General features: G+C 36.7%; 2 protein-coding genes and 1 non-coding gene across 3 annotated transcripts; 1 reads left to right on the forward strand and 2 right to left on the reverse strand.

Moving 5' to 3' along the window:
• Positions 1-12,671: 12,671 nt before the first annotated feature.
• Positions 12,672-13,364, reverse strand: LOC127094428 (uncharacterized). Its single transcript, XM_051033264.1, has one exon. It carries the CDS (start codon positions 13,362-13,364, stop codon positions 12,672-12,674), a length of 693 nt encoding a protein of 230 aa, XP_050889221.1.
• Positions 13,365-14,576: 1,212 nt separating this feature from the next.
• Positions 14,577-14,682, forward strand: LOC127099179 (small nucleolar RNA R71). The gene has a single exon (XR_007793719.1). It is a non-coding gene; the product is annotated as a small nucleolar RNA R71 (small nucleolar RNA).
• A 4,533-nt stretch (positions 14,683-19,215) lies between these two features.
• On the reverse strand, positions 19,216-19,695 carry LOC127091436 (aspartyl protease family protein 1-like). The gene is made up of 2 exons (XM_051030073.1): positions 19,581-19,695; positions 19,216-19,480 (listed from the first exon to the last, which is right to left on the reverse strand). Exons 1-2 carry the CDS (start codon positions 19,642-19,644, stop codon positions 19,239-19,241), a joined length of 306 nt encoding a protein of 101 aa, XP_050886030.1. The 5' UTR covers positions 19,645-19,695; the 3' UTR covers positions 19,216-19,238.
• Positions 19,696-21,674: the final 1,979 nt, after the last annotated feature.

The raw sequence follows: 21,674 nt of genomic DNA on the forward strand, positions 1-21,674 counted from the left end.
GGTTATTAAACCTCCAAAAATAATCGGCCCTCTCTTCGCATTGACAATGACCTGCATGTGAGAGAACATAAAAGGGACATTATTTACCTTTTGTGGCAGAAAAGTGGAGAACAGATAAAAGGGTTCTTTTTCGTTCACCTTGTTAGAGTTTGCTCGACCAAAAATGGTGGATGCCAATATTTGGCAAAAATATCGAATAGCCGGGTTGTGAATTAAAATGGCTCTGTTTCCCTCAAAACTATGGGATACTGTACCTGTTATTACCCTCCAAAATGGTTGAAAGACGCGTTACCAACCCTCAGTATCTGGGACCTCACTTACTACGCTATTCCCATGAGGGAATTGTAGCATGTCCGCTAGTTGGGAAAAGGTAAAAGCATATTCTATGCTGAACAAGCGAAACTAGACAGTCCCACTGGAACCGTTTGTGTTGGGTGTGGGACTAAAAATTAACGAACCTAGGAATTCTAGTGTTAATTGAGCATAGACCGAGTCCTTAAAAGATAGGAAATAATTTAAACTTAAAGTGTCTAGCATATGGTTAACACTATATAAAATTCCTAAGGCTAATAAGCAGGGTTCATCGACGTACCTTGTTGATTTGTTTTTTCTTGCGCTTAGAGCCGTGTAAGTCTCTTCCTGTAATTCACCTGGTTCTTTGTTTCTGAACAATAATTCGTATTCCCTCATTTGTGCCATGACTGAATTTCACACTGCTCGTGTAATGTAGTAAGAATATAGCAAGAGAGAGGAGAATTATGCTTATTAGAGGTGTGGTTTTGTGAGATTATGTTGGTGGTTTATATAGAGATGGTTGTGGTTGGGAATTGATGAATGAAATAAATTTTATTTAATGGTTTTCAATGTCGCGGTCAAAGGATGTGAGAGTGGTTTAAGAGCTTTAATACAATGTCCAGCATGCAAGGGACAAGGCAATAAAATGGATCATGTGATATTAGTACAACATCGTGCATGTGAACGTTAATGTAGTGGATGGCGCCACTTTTTATGTGTGTGGCGGGCTCCACTAGGAGCTTGTGGCGTGTGCCACCACAATGTTCACATGGACGCCATAGCATGTGTGTGGCAGGCGCCACATGAAGTGTTGTGTGTTCCCATGTGTGAACCTTTATAGTTTTGACCATAATTTTTCCATTTGAATTTTAATTGACCGACATTAAATAGTGGTTGTATAAATAGGTAGAAGAAAACCAACATAGCATATAGAAGTAGGAATGAGAAATAAGATATGGAAAAATGACATTAAACACAAAATTGAAAATAAAAGAATGAGGTAGACAAGAAAAGATGATATAATTCGTCTACTGGAATAAAAAGAAATAAAAATTCCCAATGTGTAAAACAATAATTAAATTCAAAACAAAAAATAAAATAAGATCAGTAAATCAGTATTATTCAAATAAATTAGCCATTATGGTGACTACTGGCAGGAGGAGCGAACGAGTAGAAATGCTGGTAAATGTGATCCAGGTTGAAATTCTGGTGTAGTCAGAGTTCAGATGTTCTACTCCAAGTCATGACATCTGATCCAACATTGTTACTAATACAACAAGACATTTATACAAATTAAAATCCAGTACTGATATGCATACATTCACAGATGTCACAACATCTGCTACTATATCACCATAGTATGGAAGAACACCCAGTTCTGTCCATCTGGTACAAAGACACAACAGAGATCAACCATAGCACTTACTTCTGTTGAGCCTGCACAGTTATCAGCATGATGTCTCAATATTGATTTGAACATCACCTGTTACAGCATTACAGGTTTACCTTATTTTATAACAGACAGAATTATAACGTGCAGAAGGTAAAAACACAAGTAATTGTTAACCCAGTTTGGTGCAACATCACCTACTCTGGGGGCATACCAAGCCAGGAAGAAGATCCACTATCAGCAGTATTAATTCAGAGTTAAACTCCCCCGTTTACAACTCTTCACTTAATCCCTACCCAATGTAATCTATACCTAGGAACTCCTAGATAGAAACCTCCAGTTTCCATTCCTATCACTACAAATACAATGTAATACTAAACAACTTGAATTTGCTTCACAGCTTCGTTCAAGACCATAACAAACTCTTACCTACAGGCTTTGAGTTACAAATAATCTCATGCCTTCGAGCACTGAGAAACACATGGTAACCTTCCCACAGGTTGAGAGATTTACCTCACACACACCCCTAATTTTACATTATTTGAGGCTTCCAAAACTAGGTTACAATCTGTTATTTATAACCTAAACACCCAACTGGATTTGGGCCTTTAGAAATCGCAGCAAACTTCTCCTTTGCTGTTACAAAGCCAACAGAAAACTTCTGCTACAACCAAGGTCTTCAATCTTTTAGTTCCTAAAATATCTCCATATATATCTCCATATTTAGAAACTGTATATTCACCAAATATTCTGATTGAGTCTTCAATACCTCCATAAATAACGCCACATAGGATTCTAACTAATCCCAGACTATTAAATCAGTCCAATTCAATCATCAATGGATGACTTGAATGACCTACAAGTCTTACGACTAGACACAAACCCTAGCTCTCCCTCTCTCTATATTTCGCTCAGTATTGGTTGTGCGTTCAAACATGTTTTCTAAGTCCCTTTTTATAGAAGCATCCAGCTGGGCTTGGACATCTTGAAAACCCTAAATCTATTTTCCAATCAAATCTTTTTATAACAGCTGTATAGATCTCCTTGGAAAATAAGTAAATCTGGTTGTAATCCATGATTGAATGCGCCAGCTAGCCATATCTTCAATCATCCAAAGATTGCCATTAATTCTGCAATCACAAAACACCAGACATTCATACTGAATGTTCTGTGTACAGGATGTCATGACATCGGGTCTGACATCCTAGAAAAATCCTGCATAATCCAATAATTCCTTTTATAACTTCCAGCAGGTACAGCCATATCAGATGCCATGACATTGTGTATGTCATCTGAAACAATCCTGCATGAACATGTATTTCATTTAAGCTCCAGCAGGTACATCCAATATCAGAAGCCTTGTCATTGTATGTGGCATTCTGAAAGAATCCTGCTTGCACATGTTCTTGAATTCCAGCAGGTACATAGGATATCTTATGTTAAGACATCACACATGACATCTTGTGAACACTCTTTGTGTTACCAAAATTGCTGCCAACACTTAGAATCAACAAACTCCCCCTTTGGCAAATTTTGGCTAAAACATATATCTGCCCTTTTTGTTCACAAGGCAAACTATCAGCAGTTTAAACAACATAACAGTAGTTTAATCAGCAGCAGAAGCAAAACAATTACTAGCTATGGCTACTAGTAATACACACATGCACAAGGGTACTTCTCCTCCCCCTAAATTTGTGCAACAATCAACAGAATTACTAGTTATGGATGCAACTAGTAAGACACATAAATACGCAATGCACAAGGGTTCTCCCCCTAAATCTGTGCATACAACAATCATAACAGCTACTGAACTCCAGTACCTGTACCAGCCAGAATGTCATACTGACATCTGCTTCAACATCAACACCTGTGCACCATATCAAACATCCTCTTTGACATCTGGAAACAGAACAACATTCTGTTTTAACACCTGTGCACTTCTTTCAATAATAGTTGTCCTTCTGTCCAGCCACATACAACTTCCACATCAGCACTTCTCCCCCTTTTTAGTCAAAATTGACCAAAGGTGAGCAATTAGACAAAATAAATGTCTATTGGCCTAGCAGAGAACACAAAATATTCAGGAAGTACACACCACATCCATATTTCCTTATGACTGTAAGTTTTAGAAGGAAATACCAATATTGTCTAAGGCAATGTCATGACATCCGGTCAGACATTCTTCTGCTCACTCAGGCTTGACACACACCACATCATCCCAATAACTAACAAGGTGCCATACCTTGTTATCAGAGAATACATAGACCATAAGCTTGATGATTACTTGCAGCGCAAATACAGAACTCCCCCTGTCATGATCAACGAACTCTCCTCTTGAAACTTGGAGATCACACATGAACATATCCAACACCCCAAAGTTGGACCTTCATATTCTTCCTGATTCAAAGAGAACCCAGACCACTTGATGAATGGAAAACATAAGACGCATCTTCATGTCTTCAAGAGCACACCCTCTATTCAACCCTCTTGGCTGAACACATCCACACTCTGTGTCAATCTCTCTTCTAACCAGAACAGAAAACGACTTCACAAAATGTTCTAACATAAGTTAGGACATCCTTATCAACATAACTAAAACCACCATCTGATAATCTTTAGATATCACTGAGTCACTAGCTTGATTCAAAATAAACCAGACACAAATTGGGACATATACATTCTCACCCCATTACAAGAGATAACCTTTCATAGATAGCTCAGAACTCCTACCACAAGCTCCAAGAGATGAATAGAAAACACCTCCCTCTTGTTTTTAACTTACTACTTTTCTGCTCAAAAGTAACTTGTCTCAGACTTTCCTCAAGAATAATCAGCTGCCATATGTTGATTATCTTGATTCTTCGAACTCACTTCTGGGATAGACCAATTGCCACTGGTTGATTACCTCCTTCATGAATCCTCATATGAAAAAGTCAAATGCCACTTATTGACCTCTCCACGTTTATCAGACTTCTCCCAAAGATATTCTGACCTTCCAAGTGAGACTTGAACTTCAAGCTACATGTTAAACAAAACTTAGATTCTCTAAGACATGAACATGTAACATCTTCTCCATCCAACAACTCCAAAGAACTGCAATGAGAACGATCTTTTTGAAGTACCCAATCTACAACTCTGTAGACCCTTCTATCTTAAGTTGATGTACCACTTCACCAACTAAGATTCTGATGTTGAACCAGATGTCACAACATTGTGTTTTAACATCTAGCTGTTGAATTCAGCTCCTTCTTCTGCCACTTGAAAGAACTTCCTCCCTTCACAGAACCAGAGTTCAACGTTCTCATAGACTTGATTGTGGAACCAAGTTAGAGTAAACCACCTCCATCCTGCAGGTTTGCAGTTAAGTCATCCAAGCTCACACCTTGATGAATCCCTGCTTCTTCTCCAAAGACATCAGACACTTTGATGCATGAGTCTTCAGAAGGACCAGTTAGAAACTAACCTTTCAGCTATACCAAGGATTCCACTTCCTAAAGCAAGGTTGTTTCCATGATGTCAAGAATGTTGTCACTTATTCTTAACTCCACAGTGAGCATTAGCCAATGCACTTCCTTACCTAGATCAGAAGTAAACTGATCCAAGTAACCACCATCAAGACTATGATGTTTTCTTCTTCTTGTACACACCAAGGCTGAACATGTTTCTTGCTAGGAAACCTCTTCAGAGATCATATGCTTTTGCTGCCACCAAAGTGATAGATCATAAACCAATGTACTATCCTTCCTGTGATTCTGCATAGGGTCTTGAAGACGAGATGTTCCATCATCTTTAAAAACATCAGTTATCTTGAGCTCCAAGGATAATCAATTAAATACTTGTACTTGGCACAAATAGACATTGATCTTAAATCCTTTCCCAATTTTCCTTTTAGATACTTCCACCATAAGAATACTTTGAAAATACTCTTCTTGTGTCAACATCTTCTGCTTGCAAGCACCTCAACAGTTTTGAGAATCTTTTCAGATTAGATTCACCCTTAGGAATGAGAGAGATGAATCCTTCCTTGCAAATGTGTCACACAACAACCAGACCCCATGTGACACAGGTCAACAGCCAACCAGACCTTAGGCTGGCCAAACGTGAGGAGGTTAACCAAAACTCCCCCTCAAATTAACAATCATGGAAACTCCACACCAATATCCATGTATTGTACACAAATGTCTCAACGTGACATACACCATCCCTACCAGTGGCAACTAACTCTATGAGTTATACCTAAACATACTCCAATCACACCAATAAGGCTCCAGCTGATCATAAGTACTAGTGAAAGAAAACAACACCAGTCAATAGTAGGTATGCATTGCCAGAGCATACTACCTCAACCAACCTCTGAATCTTCATATTCTCACTCCTTGAAAGAACTGCCACTTCTAAGCGTGGTGTTTGAATAACAAGATTCATGGTCCCAGTCCTCTTAAGTGGAATAGCAATCAGGTTACCCAATTATTGACTTCTAACATCCAGGGAACTTGTCTTCCAACACAACATAGTACTTTAGGGAACAACTATCCAACCCTGATCAATCTACAGGGATAAGACAAACAACAGGAATTTTCACAATGTCACATCTCAACCAGCTCCACTTCTAGGGTCAGACTTCTAAAAGTGACCTTCTTGAGCACACACAGATGTCTCCTCTTCCAGGTCAGGAGTAGGTTTCAAACACAAGTATCCCTTTGTTTGACACCTAAAAACATCTGCTCTTCAACCAGTAGCTGTATACTTGTTGAACAACATGTTCTAACATCACATAGAACATTAGTTCCACCTCCTTGGAACAAAACCTCCTTGAAAGTCTTCAAGGTCTTCATATACACTACCCAAGAGAGTAAAAGAATCAGTGATCAGGTGATTCTTACCATCCTGAAGTGAGAACGTCATGATGAGTGGACTTGAGGAGACTCAAGTATCTTTGACATCTTCAGTAGATTATGATGAAATCTTGAATACAACAGCCTTTCATCCACATGAGGGGAAACTACATCAGTGTTTGAGTTTTTCCAGGTATTATGCAGCGGAAATCATAATACAACTCAACCTATGAACACACACTTCACCAGATCAGCCTCCAAGATCATACCAAGTTTGAATATGATTCAATACTAGCAGAGCTGTCCCACACAAAGGCCAATTGCCAACCTCCAGAGACAGGTACACACAGTTCCTGTCATGAATAATCCATCCACCTAGTTCAAGGGACCATTCAGGGAAATCATAGAACCTTCCACAGGTTCCAGCATCAGTACTAACATAACTCCTTGCAAGATACCAGAAAGTATCACCCATGGATCTCATCCAGAAACAGAACAGGATGCCTGCTCTGATACCAATTGAAATTTTGGTGTAGTCAGAGTTCAGATGTTCTATTCCAAGTCATGACATCTGATCCAACATTATTACTAATACAGCAAGACATTTATACAAATTAAAATCCAGTACTGATATGCACACATTCACAGATGTCACGACATCTGCTACTATATCACCATAGTATGTAAGAACACCTAGTTCTGTCCATCTGGTACAAAGACACAGCAGAGATCAACCATAACAAACTTCGTTCAAGACCATAACAAACTCTTACCTACAGGCTTTAAGTTACAAATAATCTCATGCCTTCGAGCACTGAGAAACACATGGTAACCTTCCCACAGGTTGGGAGATTTACCTCACATACACCCCTAATTTTACATTATTTGAGGCTTCTAAAACCTAGGTTACAATCTGCTATTTATAACCTAAACACCCAACTAGATTTGGGCCTTCAGAAATCGCAGCAAACTTCTCCTTTGCTGTTACAAAGCCAGCAGAAAACTTCTGCTACAACCAAGGTCTTCAATCTTTTAGTTCCTAAAATATCTCCATATATATCTCCATATTTAGAAACTGTATATTCACTAAATATTCTGATTGAGTCTTCAAGACCTCCACAAATAACGCCACATAGGATTCTAACTAATCCCAGACTATTAAATCAGTCCAATTCAATCATCAATGGATGACTTGAATGACCTACAAGTCTTACGACTAGACACAAACCCTAGCTCTCCCTCTCTCTATATTTCGCTCAGTATTGGTTGTGTGTTCAAACATGTTTTCTAAGTCCCTTTTTATAGAAGCATCCAGCTGGGCTTGGACATCTTGAAAACCCTAAATCTATTTTCCAATCAAATCTTTTTATAACAGCTGTATAGATCTCCTTGGAAAATAAGTAAATCTGGTTGTAATCCATGATTGAATGCGCCAGCTAGCCATATCTTCAATCATCCAAAGATTGCCATTAATTCTGCAATCACAAAACACCAGACATTCATACTGAATGTTCTGTGTACAGGATGTCATGACATCGGGTCTGACATCCTAGAAAAATCCTGCATAATCCAATAATTCCTTTTATAACTTCCAGCAGGTACAGCCATATCAGATGCCATGACATTGTGTATGTCATCTGAAACAATCCTGCATGAACATGTATTTCATTTAAGCTCCAGCAGGTACATCCAATATCAGAAGCCTTGTCATTGTATGTGGCATTCTGAAAGAATCCTGCTTGCACATGTTCTTGAATTCCAGCAGGTACATAGGATATCTTATGTTAAGACATCACACATGACATCTTGTGAACACTCTTTGTTTTACCAAAATTACTGCCAACACTTAGAATCAACACAGGTTCTCTGTCACTATATCCATAAATCCGTGGGAGTCCATGCGCAAAGTGCTCAGCTCGCCTCTTAGGTTGGTGATGTCTGTCTGGACAACTTCGATGGCGGCAACATGATCGATAGGAGGCGCATCAGGTATAGCTGGGACGTGTGATTCAACATCAGAGAGAAAGGTATCATAATGGTCGTAGATTTGGGGCGTCTATGGAGGAGAAGGTTCTGCATCTGGTGGTCCATCCAAATCATAGAGCCAATTGTTCCTATCATGTACACTCGTCATATGGTCTGGCAGGGTAAACAGGTGTACTACTTGGAGGTTAATTAGAAATTCAAACACATATGGGCCTAGGTTCCTAATGATACTAGTGTTGAACAAAATTGGATATTCATTGGTCGTATCCCACCTAAAGGGTTGGGCCTGATAAGTGGCTGTCTCAGTCCAATGGCATTTGCGATCATGGTCACTAAGCCCCCCACTAAGATTGGTCCATGGTTATCCTGTGCTATACGGTCCAAATTAGCTATCATAAATGTAGCGGTGTTAATAGGTCGGGGATGTGATGCACAATACATTATAAAGAGTTCGTCTTTGGACACGGAGGTTATGTTCTGTTCCTTTACAAATAAGGTGTGAGCTAGGATCTTATGAAAGTAACGAATGGCAAGGTTATGGATGTTCTTGGAATGCATGAGATCCGGATCGGGATGATTGTTTCCTGTGATGCTACCCCAAAAGTAATCTAATTCAAGGTCTACAAGCCTGACTTCATGGGTAATGGTAAAGGTATCAAGACCGTTAGGGCATCCTAGGAGTTCAGCTATTTCTCTATGAGTGTAGCGGTACTCAATATCGAACAACCTAAATGTGATGAGGCCTTTGTTAAATCACATACCATGGTTTGGCAGGTAAACTAGGGAGCTTAGGAATTCTAAAGTCAACCTACGGTAGGAACTAAATTTTCTTTTGATAGCGAAGGTGTCCCAACCTATTTGGTTAATTAGGAATATAACACTGTCTCTTATACCTAACATGGTCATAGTGCGTCCATCTGGGTATATGGTTAGTGCCATTTCTCTCCGAGCTAGAGCCTCAAAACGTCTCCTTTGACCTCTGCCTCTGAAGACTATATCCATGTAATCTACTTGTTGCATTGTGATGGTCAGTAGCTAGATAAATTTAAGTAGATAATAACATTAAGTTAGTAATGGTCAATAATAAGGAAAATACCGATTGACTTTATGAAAAATAAGAAAGAAAGAAAATGAAAAATAAGCAATAGTAATAAACAGAAGTTTAGATAATAGAATTAATAGTTAAAAATAGAGTGTGGGTTGTCTCCCACCAAGCGCTTTGTTTATTGTCGTAAGTTCGATAGAAATAAGATAGATGTTAATCTGGTGAATGTGCAAGCTTTAGATTCGCGATGAAATCATTGTTGTCAATGTTATGGTAATGTTTCAAACGCTTCCCGTTTACTATAAATGGTTCACTCATTTTTCCCTTTATCTCTATCGCTCCATTTGGAAAGACGTTGGTAATTTTGAAGGGACCAGACCATCTAGAACGAATTTTTCCTGGAAAGAGTCTAAGGTGGGAGTTAAACAGAAGTAATTTGTCACCTTCCTTAAACTCTTTCCTCGATATGCGATTGTCATGCCATTTCTTTGTTCATTCTTTATAGATCCGGGCATTCTCATACGCATCTAGTCTAAGTTCTTCTAGTTCATGGATATCTAATATTCTTTTTTCGTCTGCGACAGTATAATTGAGATTAAGGGTCTTAATGGCCCAATATGCTTTATGTTCTAATTCTACCAGAAAATGACATGATTTTCCATAGACTAGCTTAAAAGGCGTGGTTCCTATTGGGGTCTTATAAGCTATCCTATATGCCCACAAGGTTTCGTGTAATTTTGAGGGCCAATCTTTCCTAGAGGTGGCAACTGTCTTTTCGAAGATTTGTTTGATTTCTCGGTTCGAGACCTCTACTTGCCCACTCGTTTGTGGGTGATAGGGTGTTGCTATGCGGTTCCGGACTCCATATTTCAGTAATAGCTTTTCAAAAATCTTTGAAATGAAATGGGATCCACCACCACTGATGACAAGTCTCGGCGCGCCGAATCTAGGGAAAATTATGCGCTTAAAGAGTCTAATTACCACTCGTGTGTCATTTGTTGGAGAGGCTATAACCTCAATCCATTTTGATATGTAATCGACCGCAACGAGGATGTACTTGTTACCAAAAGAAGATGAGAATGGCCCCATAAAATCGATTCCCCAAACATCGAAGATTTCTACTTCCAAAATGGCTTTAAGTGGCATTTCATCGCGTCTACATATGTTGCCAGTGCGTTGACACCGGTCGCAATTGATGATCGCGATGGGGACATCTTTCCACAAAGTGGGCCAAAAGAGGCCGACTTGCAAGATCTTAGCACAGGTCTTCGAGGTGCTTGCATGTCCTCCATAGGGAGCAGAATGACAATGGGAGATTATGTTTTCTACCTCATCTTCGGGGACACATCGACGGAAGATACCGTCGACACCTCTCTTGAAGATCAGAGGCTCATCCCAATAGTAATGTTTAAGATCTTGGAAGAATTTTTTCTTTTGTTGGTAAGTCAAGTCTGGTGGAAGCACCCCAGCTGCTAAGTAGTTGACGAAGTCAGCGTACCATGGAAGTGTGGTTTTAGTGTAAATTGCTTCCACTACCTAGTTTCTTTTGGTATCCTTATAGGTTAATGCACATTTAGCCGTATTGCTTTCCAATTGGTCTATGAGTCATTCGTAATGGAAATCTTTGTTTATAGGAACTCATTCAGGTTCAATACCTTCCATTCTTGACAAGTGATCGGCCACGACGTTTTCAATGCCCCTCTTATCCTTTATTTCTAGGTCAAACTCTTGTAGTAGTAAGATCCACCTTAGGAGTCTTGGTTTGGCGTCCTTTTTATTTAACATGTACCTAATTGCAGCATGGCCGGTATAGATAATTATCTTTGCTCCTACTAGGTAGGAACGAAATTTATCCAGAGCGAACACTGCGACTAAAAGTTCCTTTTCTGTGGTGGCGTAGTTCATCTGTGCAGGGTCTAGGGTTCTACTTGCATAGTATATTGCATGAAGTTTCTTATCCCTTCTTTGTCCTAAGACTGCGCCTATAACATAGTCACTAGCGTCACACATGATTTCAAAAGGTAATCTCCAATCGGGAGGTTGCATGATAGGTACGGTGATAAAAGATGTTTTTAGTTGTTCAAACGCCGCTAGGCATTTGTCATCAAAGATGAATTCGACGTCTTTCATCAATAAGCCAGTAAATGGTTGGTGATTTTTGAGAAATCTTTAATGAATCGCCGGTAGAACCTGACATGTCCTAAGAAGCTTCGTATTTCTCTTACGGTTTTCGGAGGTTGAAGGTTTTCTATAACTTCTATTTTAGCCTTGTCGACTTCAATCCCCTTATCGGATACTATGTGTCTGAGTACGATCCCTTGTCGGACCATGAAATGGCATTTTTCCCAGTTTAGCACAAGGTTCACTTTTACGCATCTTTTAAGTACCATTTCAAGATTCGATAAACATCCTTCAAAGCTCTGTCCGCATACAGATAAATCGTCCATGAAGACTTCCATGATGTCATCTATAAAATCAGCGAAAATTGACATCATGTATCTTTGGAATGTTGCAAGAGCATTACACAGTCCGAACATCATTCGTCGGTAGGCGAATGTACCATACGGACATATGAAGGTCATTTTCTCTTGGTCGTCAGGATGAATAGGAATTTGGAAAAATCTTGAATAACCGTCTAAGTAGCAGAAGTGAGAGTGCTTAGCCAATCGTTCAAGCATTTGATCGATAAACGGTAAAGGAAAATGATCCTTCAGAGTGGCTTTCTTTAATTTTCTATAATCAATGCACATTCTACTTCCAGTAACCACTCTTTGTGCTATAGATTCGCCTTTTCATTATTAACAACTATGATGCCTCACTTCTTCGGTACGACATATACTAGGCTGACCCATTGACTATCGGATATTCGGTAGATAATTCCCGCTTCTAACAACTTTTGCACTTCTTTCTTTACTACATCACTTAGAATGGGATTTATCCTTCTTTGATGTTCTCTAGAGGTCTTACTGTCTTCCTCTAGCATTATGCGATGCATGCATATGGAAGGGCTTATTCCTTTTAGACGTGAGATATTGTAGCCTAAAGTAGTTGGATATTTTCTTAAAACGTGTAGAAGTTTTTCGGTCTCTATCTGCCCTAAGTCTGCATTGAATATTACAGGTCACTCGAGTTCAGTGTCTAGGAATTCGTATCTTAGATTTTTGGGTAGTGTCTTAAGTTCTAGGGATGGTTTCTTTGGGCAAGACATATGATCAGGCGTTAGTGCTAGGCATTCACTTAGGCTGTCATCTTGGTATTCCTCACTCAAATTTTCATCTTCAAAAGTAGGAGGCCTTGGAATTTTCAGTATTTCGGAGTATGATGTTTGTTCATTCTCCATTTCTCTTATACATTTGTCGATGACATCCAGTAGACAACATGTATCGTCTATAGCTGGTGCCCTTAAGAATTGCGTCAAAATGAATTCGACTTTTTCTTCACCAACTTCAAAGGTTAGCTTGCCTTTCTTAACATCTATAATAGCTCCGACAGTAGCTAGGAATGGTCTTCCTAATATGATAGGGATGTTGGAATCCTCTTTTATATCCATGATTATGAAATCAGTAGGAATATAGATTTGTCCTATGCGTACCAGAATGTTTTCTAACATGCCTACGGGAAATTTAACAGAACGATCTGCAAGTTGTACGGACATCCTAGTAGGTTTTAGTTCTCTCATTTTAAGCCTTTCGCATATGGACAAGGGCATTAAGCTAATGCTAGCTCCTAAGTCGCATAGTGCTTTGTCTATGACAAACTTTCCGATTACACAGGGTATGGAGAAACTCCCTGGGTCTTTCAGCTTAGGAGGCATATTGTTTTGTATTATGGCGCTACACTTAACAGTAAGTGTAACAGTTTCATTATCCTCTATCTTCTTCTTGTTAGATAAGACTTCCTTGAGAAACTTAGCATATGAGGGCATTTGAGTGATGGCTTCCGTAAAGGGTATCGTGATATTTAATTGTTTTAGAAGCTCTACAATTTTTTTAAATTTCCCTACACTTTTAGATTTAACAAGTCTTTGAGGATAAGGGATAAGAGGTTTATACGGTGGTGGAGGCACATAAGGTTCTTCTTTCTCTACGACCTCTTCGCTTTTATCTTCATCTTGTTCGTCTTCCTTCTCAGTTACCTTACCAGGGTCTTGGTGCATGGCTGGGTTTTGAATTCTAGGGTCGCCCGGTCCGTCTAGTTCTGTGCCACTTCGTAGTATAATAGAATTTGCATGGCCTTTTGGGTTTGGTTGCGGTTGTCCAGGAAATGTGCCTGCAGGGGCAGCAGTAGGGGCTTGTTGTTGAGCCACTTGCGAGATTTGTGTTTCCAACATTTTGTTATGGGTGGCTAAAGCGTCTACCTTGTTTGTTAACTGCTTGATTTGCTCACTAGTGTGTATGTTTTGATTTAGGAAATCCTTATTTGTTTGGGCTTGGGTAGCTATGAAGTTTTCCATCATTTTTTCTAGGTTTGACTTCCTAGGAGCATTTTGAGTATTTGTGGCAGCTTTATGATATCCTGGTGGTATAGCAGGTGCTTGGTTAGGTGCATACAATGCATTATTATTTTTGTATGAAAAGTTAGGATGGTTCTTCCAACCTGGGTTATAGGTGTTGAGTAAGGGTTTCCTTGAGCATAGTTTGCCTGGTCTGTGGAGACTCCTATCAGAAGTTGACATTCAGGGGCAACATGCCTAGGAACTCCGCATATCTCGCAGTTTGGTGCTACGGCAACCACAGTGTCTACATGTGTTATGGTCAAGTTGTCTATCTATTTAGTAAGAGCGTCTACCTTAGCGTTGACATGGCCAAGACTACTTAATTCGTACATACTGCCTTTCGTTGGAGTTTTATCTACGAAGGCTCTTTCGCTTCCCCATTGGTAATGATTCTACGCCATACATTCGATAAGTTGATAGGCCTCATTGTAGGGTTTATCCATCAGTGCGCCACCTACGGCGGAGTCTATTGTCAATCTTGTGTTGTATAAGAGATCATTGTAAAAGGTATGGATGATCAACCACTCTTCTAGACCGTGATGTGGACAAAGCCTCATCATGTCTTTGTATCTCTCCCAAGCTTCAAAAAGTGATTCGTTATCTTTTTGTTTAAACCCGTTTATTTGGCTCTTAGCATTGTCGTCTTACTAGGTAGGAAATATCGTGCTAAGAAAACTTTCTTCAACTTGTTCCACATAGTGACAGAGTTGGATGGTAGAGATTGGAGCCAAGCTCCAGCTCTATCTCTTAATGAGAAAGGAAAAAGACGTAGCCTTATACCTTCGGGGCTGACACCATTTGCTTTCACTATGTCTGCGTATTGCAAAAACACTGACAAATGTAGGTTCGGGTCCTCTGTGGGACTACCTGAAAATTGGTTTTGCTGTACGGCTGACAACAACGAAGGTTTTACCTCGAAATTATTAGCCTCGATGGCAGGGGCAGCGATGCTGTTATATGGTTCATCCTACGAAGGGATTGCATAGTTCTTAAGAGGACGGTTCTGCGGTCCTTCGGCCATCTCTGGTTATATAACTGGTTCAAAAATAGGGATGTTAGGATCGGGAAGATTTAGCTTGATACGATGTTCTCATATCAAATCTCGTATCCGGCGTTCTAATCTTAGATAACGCTCGGGTTCGTCGTACGGTAGCTTTAGTTTCTCGCATTGAGAGCGAGTACTTCGCATACACTCGACAAATTAGAAAGGGAAATAGAATTGTTTTCCTTAGTCTATACTAGGCAACACTGGAGTTACGATATCGACTAAGTTAGTTCCCCGACAACAGCGCCAAAAACTTGATCGCGACTTAGTAAGTCTATGGGAATCGTGACTGCAAGTGCATAGTCGTATCGCGTAGTTTTAAAGATTATCGAACCCAAAAGGACTAATAATCGAACGTATCATTGTCTAATGTTACTATGTAAATCTAAGGCTGAGGATTTTTCTAAGATTGGAGGGATGAAGAGAAATAACTATAACGTAAACAAAATATTAATAAAGATATTTAATAAAGGGATATGGGTATGTAACGCATCAAACTTCGGGGATTCGATAGATAGTTGGTGTGATCTTAAAGATCAAAATATCCTTTAGTAGAAATTATTTATAAAAAGGACTTTGTCTCACACTCTCGTTTTTATTGACTCTGACCATACTCTTAAACCAGAATGTTTGGCTCTCGCGGTCTCATTATGAATTTAAAAGTAATTTTTGAATATAAATAAAGTCTAATTAATCCTAAAGCACTCTCGCTGTGTTTAGGATTAATACCTAGTTTCAGCTATCCGGTTAAAATCTCAAACTCTCGTTCTTATTGACCGTAACGCTTGTTTGCTTTGTACTCTCGTACGAAAAATAGTTTTGAATAAAACAAGAAACTAAAATCGGAAAATAATATTTTATAAAAGTTAACACCAATTATTTACGAATCCCATCGTTTCAACGATCTTTACATACCGATACCTAGGGGTTTAGCCGGACATGGATCCGGTAACAGACATGATATCTAGACAATTAAGCATACAATAAGGTATAAGTAATTAAAATGACAATTAAAATAAAACCTGGAATATAAATCGAGAATTTGGAATGAATACTAATTATTTAAGTTAAACAATGTCGACAAACTTTGGCAATTGAGTACACCGTTACAATCAAATTCAGATGCTTAAACAATAGTTACAATACTCCCCGATGTGGAGAATCTATTGCTTTTACAAAGTAGGAAACTGCCTAAGAAAATCTAACAACAAAATTTGACTGGAAAAAATGCAATCCTTAGTGAGAAAACCGACCCTCTTTTATATACTTCCACTCTCCCTAATTGTAGCATTCGTTTGTTGAAAAAGTAAGTGGAAGTCATGGCTAAAAATGTGGAGGTTGTGGCTAAAAAGGTGGAGAGAAATAAGGGAGACCGGGTTGATGGCGGCTGCCACAACCCTAATATGGTCTTCGTGGCGGGCGCCACCTTTTGTGGGACGAACGCCACCATTTTATAGCTTCGTGGTGGGCGCCACCACTCCCTTTAGGTCATGTGGCGGGCGCCACACATCCAAGTGGTGGGCGCCACATGTTCATTTGGTGTGGTGAGAGCCATTCTTTCTATTTTTCTCCATTTTCTTCTCTTTTTCTTTCTTTTTTGCTATTTTCCACTTTGCTTTCCTATACATCTCTTATTCGATAAATACCTGAAATAAACGTAAAATACCGTGTAATAATAAGTTTAATCAAGTAAAAAGCAATGCATATGAAGCCAATCATACGAGACGATTTCGTGTTATTAATATCATTCTCCCATTCTTCAAGAAGATTTGTCCTTAAATTCAAATCTGCATAAATAATTAGTTGATTGAAAAAAAATTCTTCTTTTTTCTCTTTTCTTTCTTTTTGAAATTTATTTATTTTTTCTTCCATATTCTCAAAGAGATATTTTTCCTCAATCTTCACTTCTTTTCTCTCATATATATATATATATATATATATATATATATATATATATATATATATATATATATATATATATATATATATATATAATTTTTTTTTCAATTCTCTCTAGTTTCTTTTCTCGATCTTTTTTTTCTCTTAAAAATTTTCTTTTCCTCGTGAATTTTTTTCTCTCCACTTCTCTTTTTTCAATCACTTTTTTTTTCCTGATTGACCAAATTTTCCACAATTTTTTTCACTCTCTCTTTTCAAGGTTTGGTCTTTATCATTTTCTTTTGGATCAAGAACACTTGAATGAATTTTAAATAAAAATGAGTATGTATTATTGAGATGATCATGCTTTGACCAATTTTGTTTATTCCATGGAAGTCCGAGTAACAATTCTCTCGTTTTTGAAGGCACCACATCGCATAACACTTCACCTTCATATTCTTCAAGTATGAATGACACTCATACTTGTATGATGTCATCCATATCTTTAAATTATGGATCCTCGAGGATATAAAATATATATGGATCTAGATGCTTAAGAACCTGAAGTTTCAATTTCTCCACCATAGTTGTACTTGCCATGTAGATCCAATATTTTCTATCAATGAATAAATCACAAACCTTATAATTCACAAGACATCTTGTGACTAATTTTTGTTTGTTTGTGTTCCATAATGAACCACTAAAAGAAGTTAAAAGTTGACACAAAATTACCAATGAAAAAAAAAGAATAAAAATTGAAACTTTGGATTTTTTACTTATTTTTCAATTTATTTTTCTCATTTTTTCCAATACAAAATGAAGAAAAAAATTAACAGGAAAGAAGAAAAAAAAACAAAGTGAAACTTTACCAAAGTTTTACCCTTTTTAGAACCTTGATCTGATTAGCACTTGATGACTAACCATTTTATAATTCTGCCATTTTTCTCATATTTTGTTATATTTATGAAACTTGTGTTTTTATGATGATAATATAGAGTAGAAATCACGAAATTACAAGTAGTATTTCATTTTGGACAGAATTAGAACAAAATACAATTAAGAAAGAAAATGATGGAAACAGATAGAAATGAAGCACCACACTCTTTCTATGAATAAAAAATGATGATAAGCCTTAACGAAAATCACCACAAGAAACTTGATTTCTTGAAAAGACCAAAATATGCTCTAATCCAGAATAAAAGGAGCAATGCTCTCAAAATTACACAATATGTTTGTTTAATAAAATTCAACTTGATTTTTTTATTCATAATTAGCTCCTTATTTATAGGTAAATGATAGCTTACAATATTAACTCAAAAAATTCTACAAATTCAACCCACTATTTTATTAATAATGTCTTAAGAATGAAACATCACACACTTAAAGATAGTGGAGAAAGTGTATATTCATTGACTTTCCTTCATCTTCTCATTCTTTTTGATGGAGATTTTCGAGCCATAAAGAAGCATAATTTCGTCTTGACCCCAACAGATGAATTATAGATTATTTTCTAAGCTTTTCAACACATTAGAAATCATGTCAATTAGACACTTAGAACTTCAGATATGACCAAAACAAAACAGATGGGCTAACAAATACGAAAATGCTTAGTTATTATGAAATAAAACCATAAATAAAATAATATATTCATTTTATATGGAACATTTTTTGTAAGTTTCCTTCCACATGCTTAGTGAACTATTAATTAAATCATATTCTCATTATTCAAGAGGATTTATCCTCAAATCCAAACATACATAAATAATTAGTTGATTGAAAAAAAATCTCTTCTTTTTCTCTTTTCTTTCTTTTTGAAATTTATTTATTTTTTCTTCCATATTCTCAAAGAGATATTTTTTCTCAATCTTCTCTTCATTTCTCTCAAATATATATTTCTTTTCGACTCTCTCAAGTTTCTTTTCTAGAAACTATTTTTTTCTCTTAAAAAAATCCTTTTTCTTAACTTTCTCGTGAATTTCTTTTCTCTCCACTTCTCTTTTTTCAATCACTTTTTTTTCTTCTTTTTCTCTCGCTTACAACACCATCATTCTTCCTCAACTAGAATAATATGGAAAACATACGTAACATCAACAAGTAAGTTTCATAGTATTTAAGTTATATACAAGCCCATATGAGAATGGAAATTTCTATACTTTACAGAATACAATAAGTTATTGCTAGGTGTTATTTACAAACCCATGATCAAATTAATGCTATTAAAAAAAAGAAATATTACTTCTCGACTCGTATAACAAAATTAAAAAGCCCTATTAATTTAAACAAACACATACGTAAGGGAATGCTAGAAAGAAGCTAAAAATGGCTATAAGTGAAAAAAGGAGCACCATATATGCAAAAGAAGGCTTCATCCTAAATGACTGGCTAGGTGAAAATCTACCAGTATTACTTGATGGTTCTGGTCTAGCCATATAATTTACAGCAATAGCAGGGGAAACAGCAAGAGAGTGAGATTTGTTTATAGGTCTTGTATTGGATAACACTTCATCGGTACCTGAGAATAATTTCATATCTTAGATTTTTCAACTACAATCAATGTAGAAGAGATGTAAAATATGCAGGATCTTAATGCTTAAGAGGTGAAATATACTCACAGTTTGGTTCCTTCCAACCAAGATTCATGTTTTCGCGATCGAAAACTATACAGTAACCAACCATGAAGTTTTCTGCATCGAGTCATACTTGTTCTTGTCATGACATTGTTTCAACTAATTGTTTTTTTTACCAACATGTTACCTAGTTGATCATTGTCTTTTTTCTTAATGAGTTGTGGTGTTGAATGTAATTAATTAGTGAGAATGTTTTTCTTGTTTTGGATTCATGTTACATAATTTTGGTAGTTACTAATTGTTGATGGCGTTGCGTATGTTTTCCATATTAGTCTAGTTGAGGAAGAATGATGATGTTGTAAGGAAGAAAATGATGCATACCTAGAAACAATAGTCAAAGAAACTAGAAATAAATTGTTATTGAAGTTCCACAACGCTTTATTCAAATAATTTTAATCTTTGTATAACTCATACAAACACCTACTAGCATCTATTAGTTGATTGAGAATGTATTATATGGACTTGGGCCTCAAGTCCAAACACTTCTTTTAAAAGGACCAAAATCGGTGATTTTATAATAGGGAAATCAATTGTTTAAAACACACAAATTAGGGGGATTAAAATTGCATTTAAGCTTATTTTTTTCACTCTCTCTTTTCAAGATTTGATCTTTATCATTTTCTTTTAGAACAATAACAACTTGATGACTTTTCAATAAATATGAGTATGTATTAGTGAGATGATCATGCTTTGGTCGATTTTGTTTATGCCAGGGAAGTCCGAGTAACAATTCTCTCATTTTTAAAGGCACCATATCACATAACACTTCACCTTCATATTCTTCAAGCATTAATGACACTCGTACTTGTTAGGTCACAAAAATGTGAGTCATATCGTTAAATTCTGGATCTCGAGACTATAAAGTATATATGGATCTGGATGCTCAAGAATCGGAAGTCCCAATATCTTCACCATAGTTGTACTTGCCATGTTAATCCAATATTCTCTATCAACGAACAAGTCATACCTTATAATTCAAAAGATATTTTGTAACAAATTTTTTATTTTTTTTATTTATCTTCCATAATGAACCACTAAAAGATATTAAAAGTTGTCACAAAATTATCAAGAAAAAAAGAAGAATAAAAATTGAAACTTTGGATTTTTTTTTGTATTTTCGATTTATTTTTCAATATTTTTTTCTATTTTTTTCAATACAAAATAAATATCAAAAGTAAAAAGTAAGAAGAAAGAAGAAAAAAACAAATTGAAACTTTACCAAAGTTTGACCTTTTTTAGACCCTTACTCTAATTACCACTTGATGGCTAATCAATTTGTAATTCAACCATTTTTCTCATACTTTGTTATAATTGTGAAACTTATGATTTATAATGATAATATAGAGTAGAAATCATCATAATATAGAGTAGAAATCATGAAATTATAGTAATTTCGTGATTTCTACTGTATATTATCATCATAAATCACAAGTTTGACAAATATACAAAGTATGTGAAAAATGGTTAAATTACAAATTGGTTTGCCATCAAGTTATGTCAAATCAAACCTTGGGATTATATACTTTATTTTATCAATATCACGATTCAAAGTATACCACATAATTGCTCATATCCTGCTTTGATTTTGAAACTTTTCTAATTTATGAAAATTTACAAGTTTCAAACCATTTTGAAAAAGAAGGTTTCTTGAAAGTGATCTTTTGAATTGTGTAAATGATTATGTAAACGTTCTTATTTCATTTTCAATGATAAACCATCATCTATACACGCTTATAAACCTCTCTAAGTGGATGCATAAGTTTGAAAAGGTTCCATGATGCTTTGCCATTCAAAGCAATGACCTTGGTTGATGAAAAATTGTCTCCGCTCACTTAGTAATCAATTACCATAGAGTGGTGGCTGATTTTACCACAGGCCTAACAATCATATTTTTGAATTTTGAATAGTGGTAATCAATTACCAGGATGTGGTAATCGATTACCACTGCATTTTCCCCCCAAAAATCATTAGTTTTTTCAGTTAGGCTTCAATGGTTTACATGCGTTAATTATGAAAAAAATTAGCTTAAATTTGAGTGGTATTTTCTTAGCTTTTAAGTCATATATAATATGAATGATC

Source organism: Lathyrus oleraceus, chromosome 6, assembly GCF_024323335.1.
Source record: "Lathyrus oleraceus cultivar Zhongwan6 chromosome 6, CAAS_Psat_ZW6_1.0, whole genome shotgun sequence".
Classification (NCBI taxonomy): domain Eukaryota; kingdom Viridiplantae; phylum Streptophyta; class Magnoliopsida; order Fabales; family Fabaceae; genus Lathyrus; species Lathyrus oleraceus.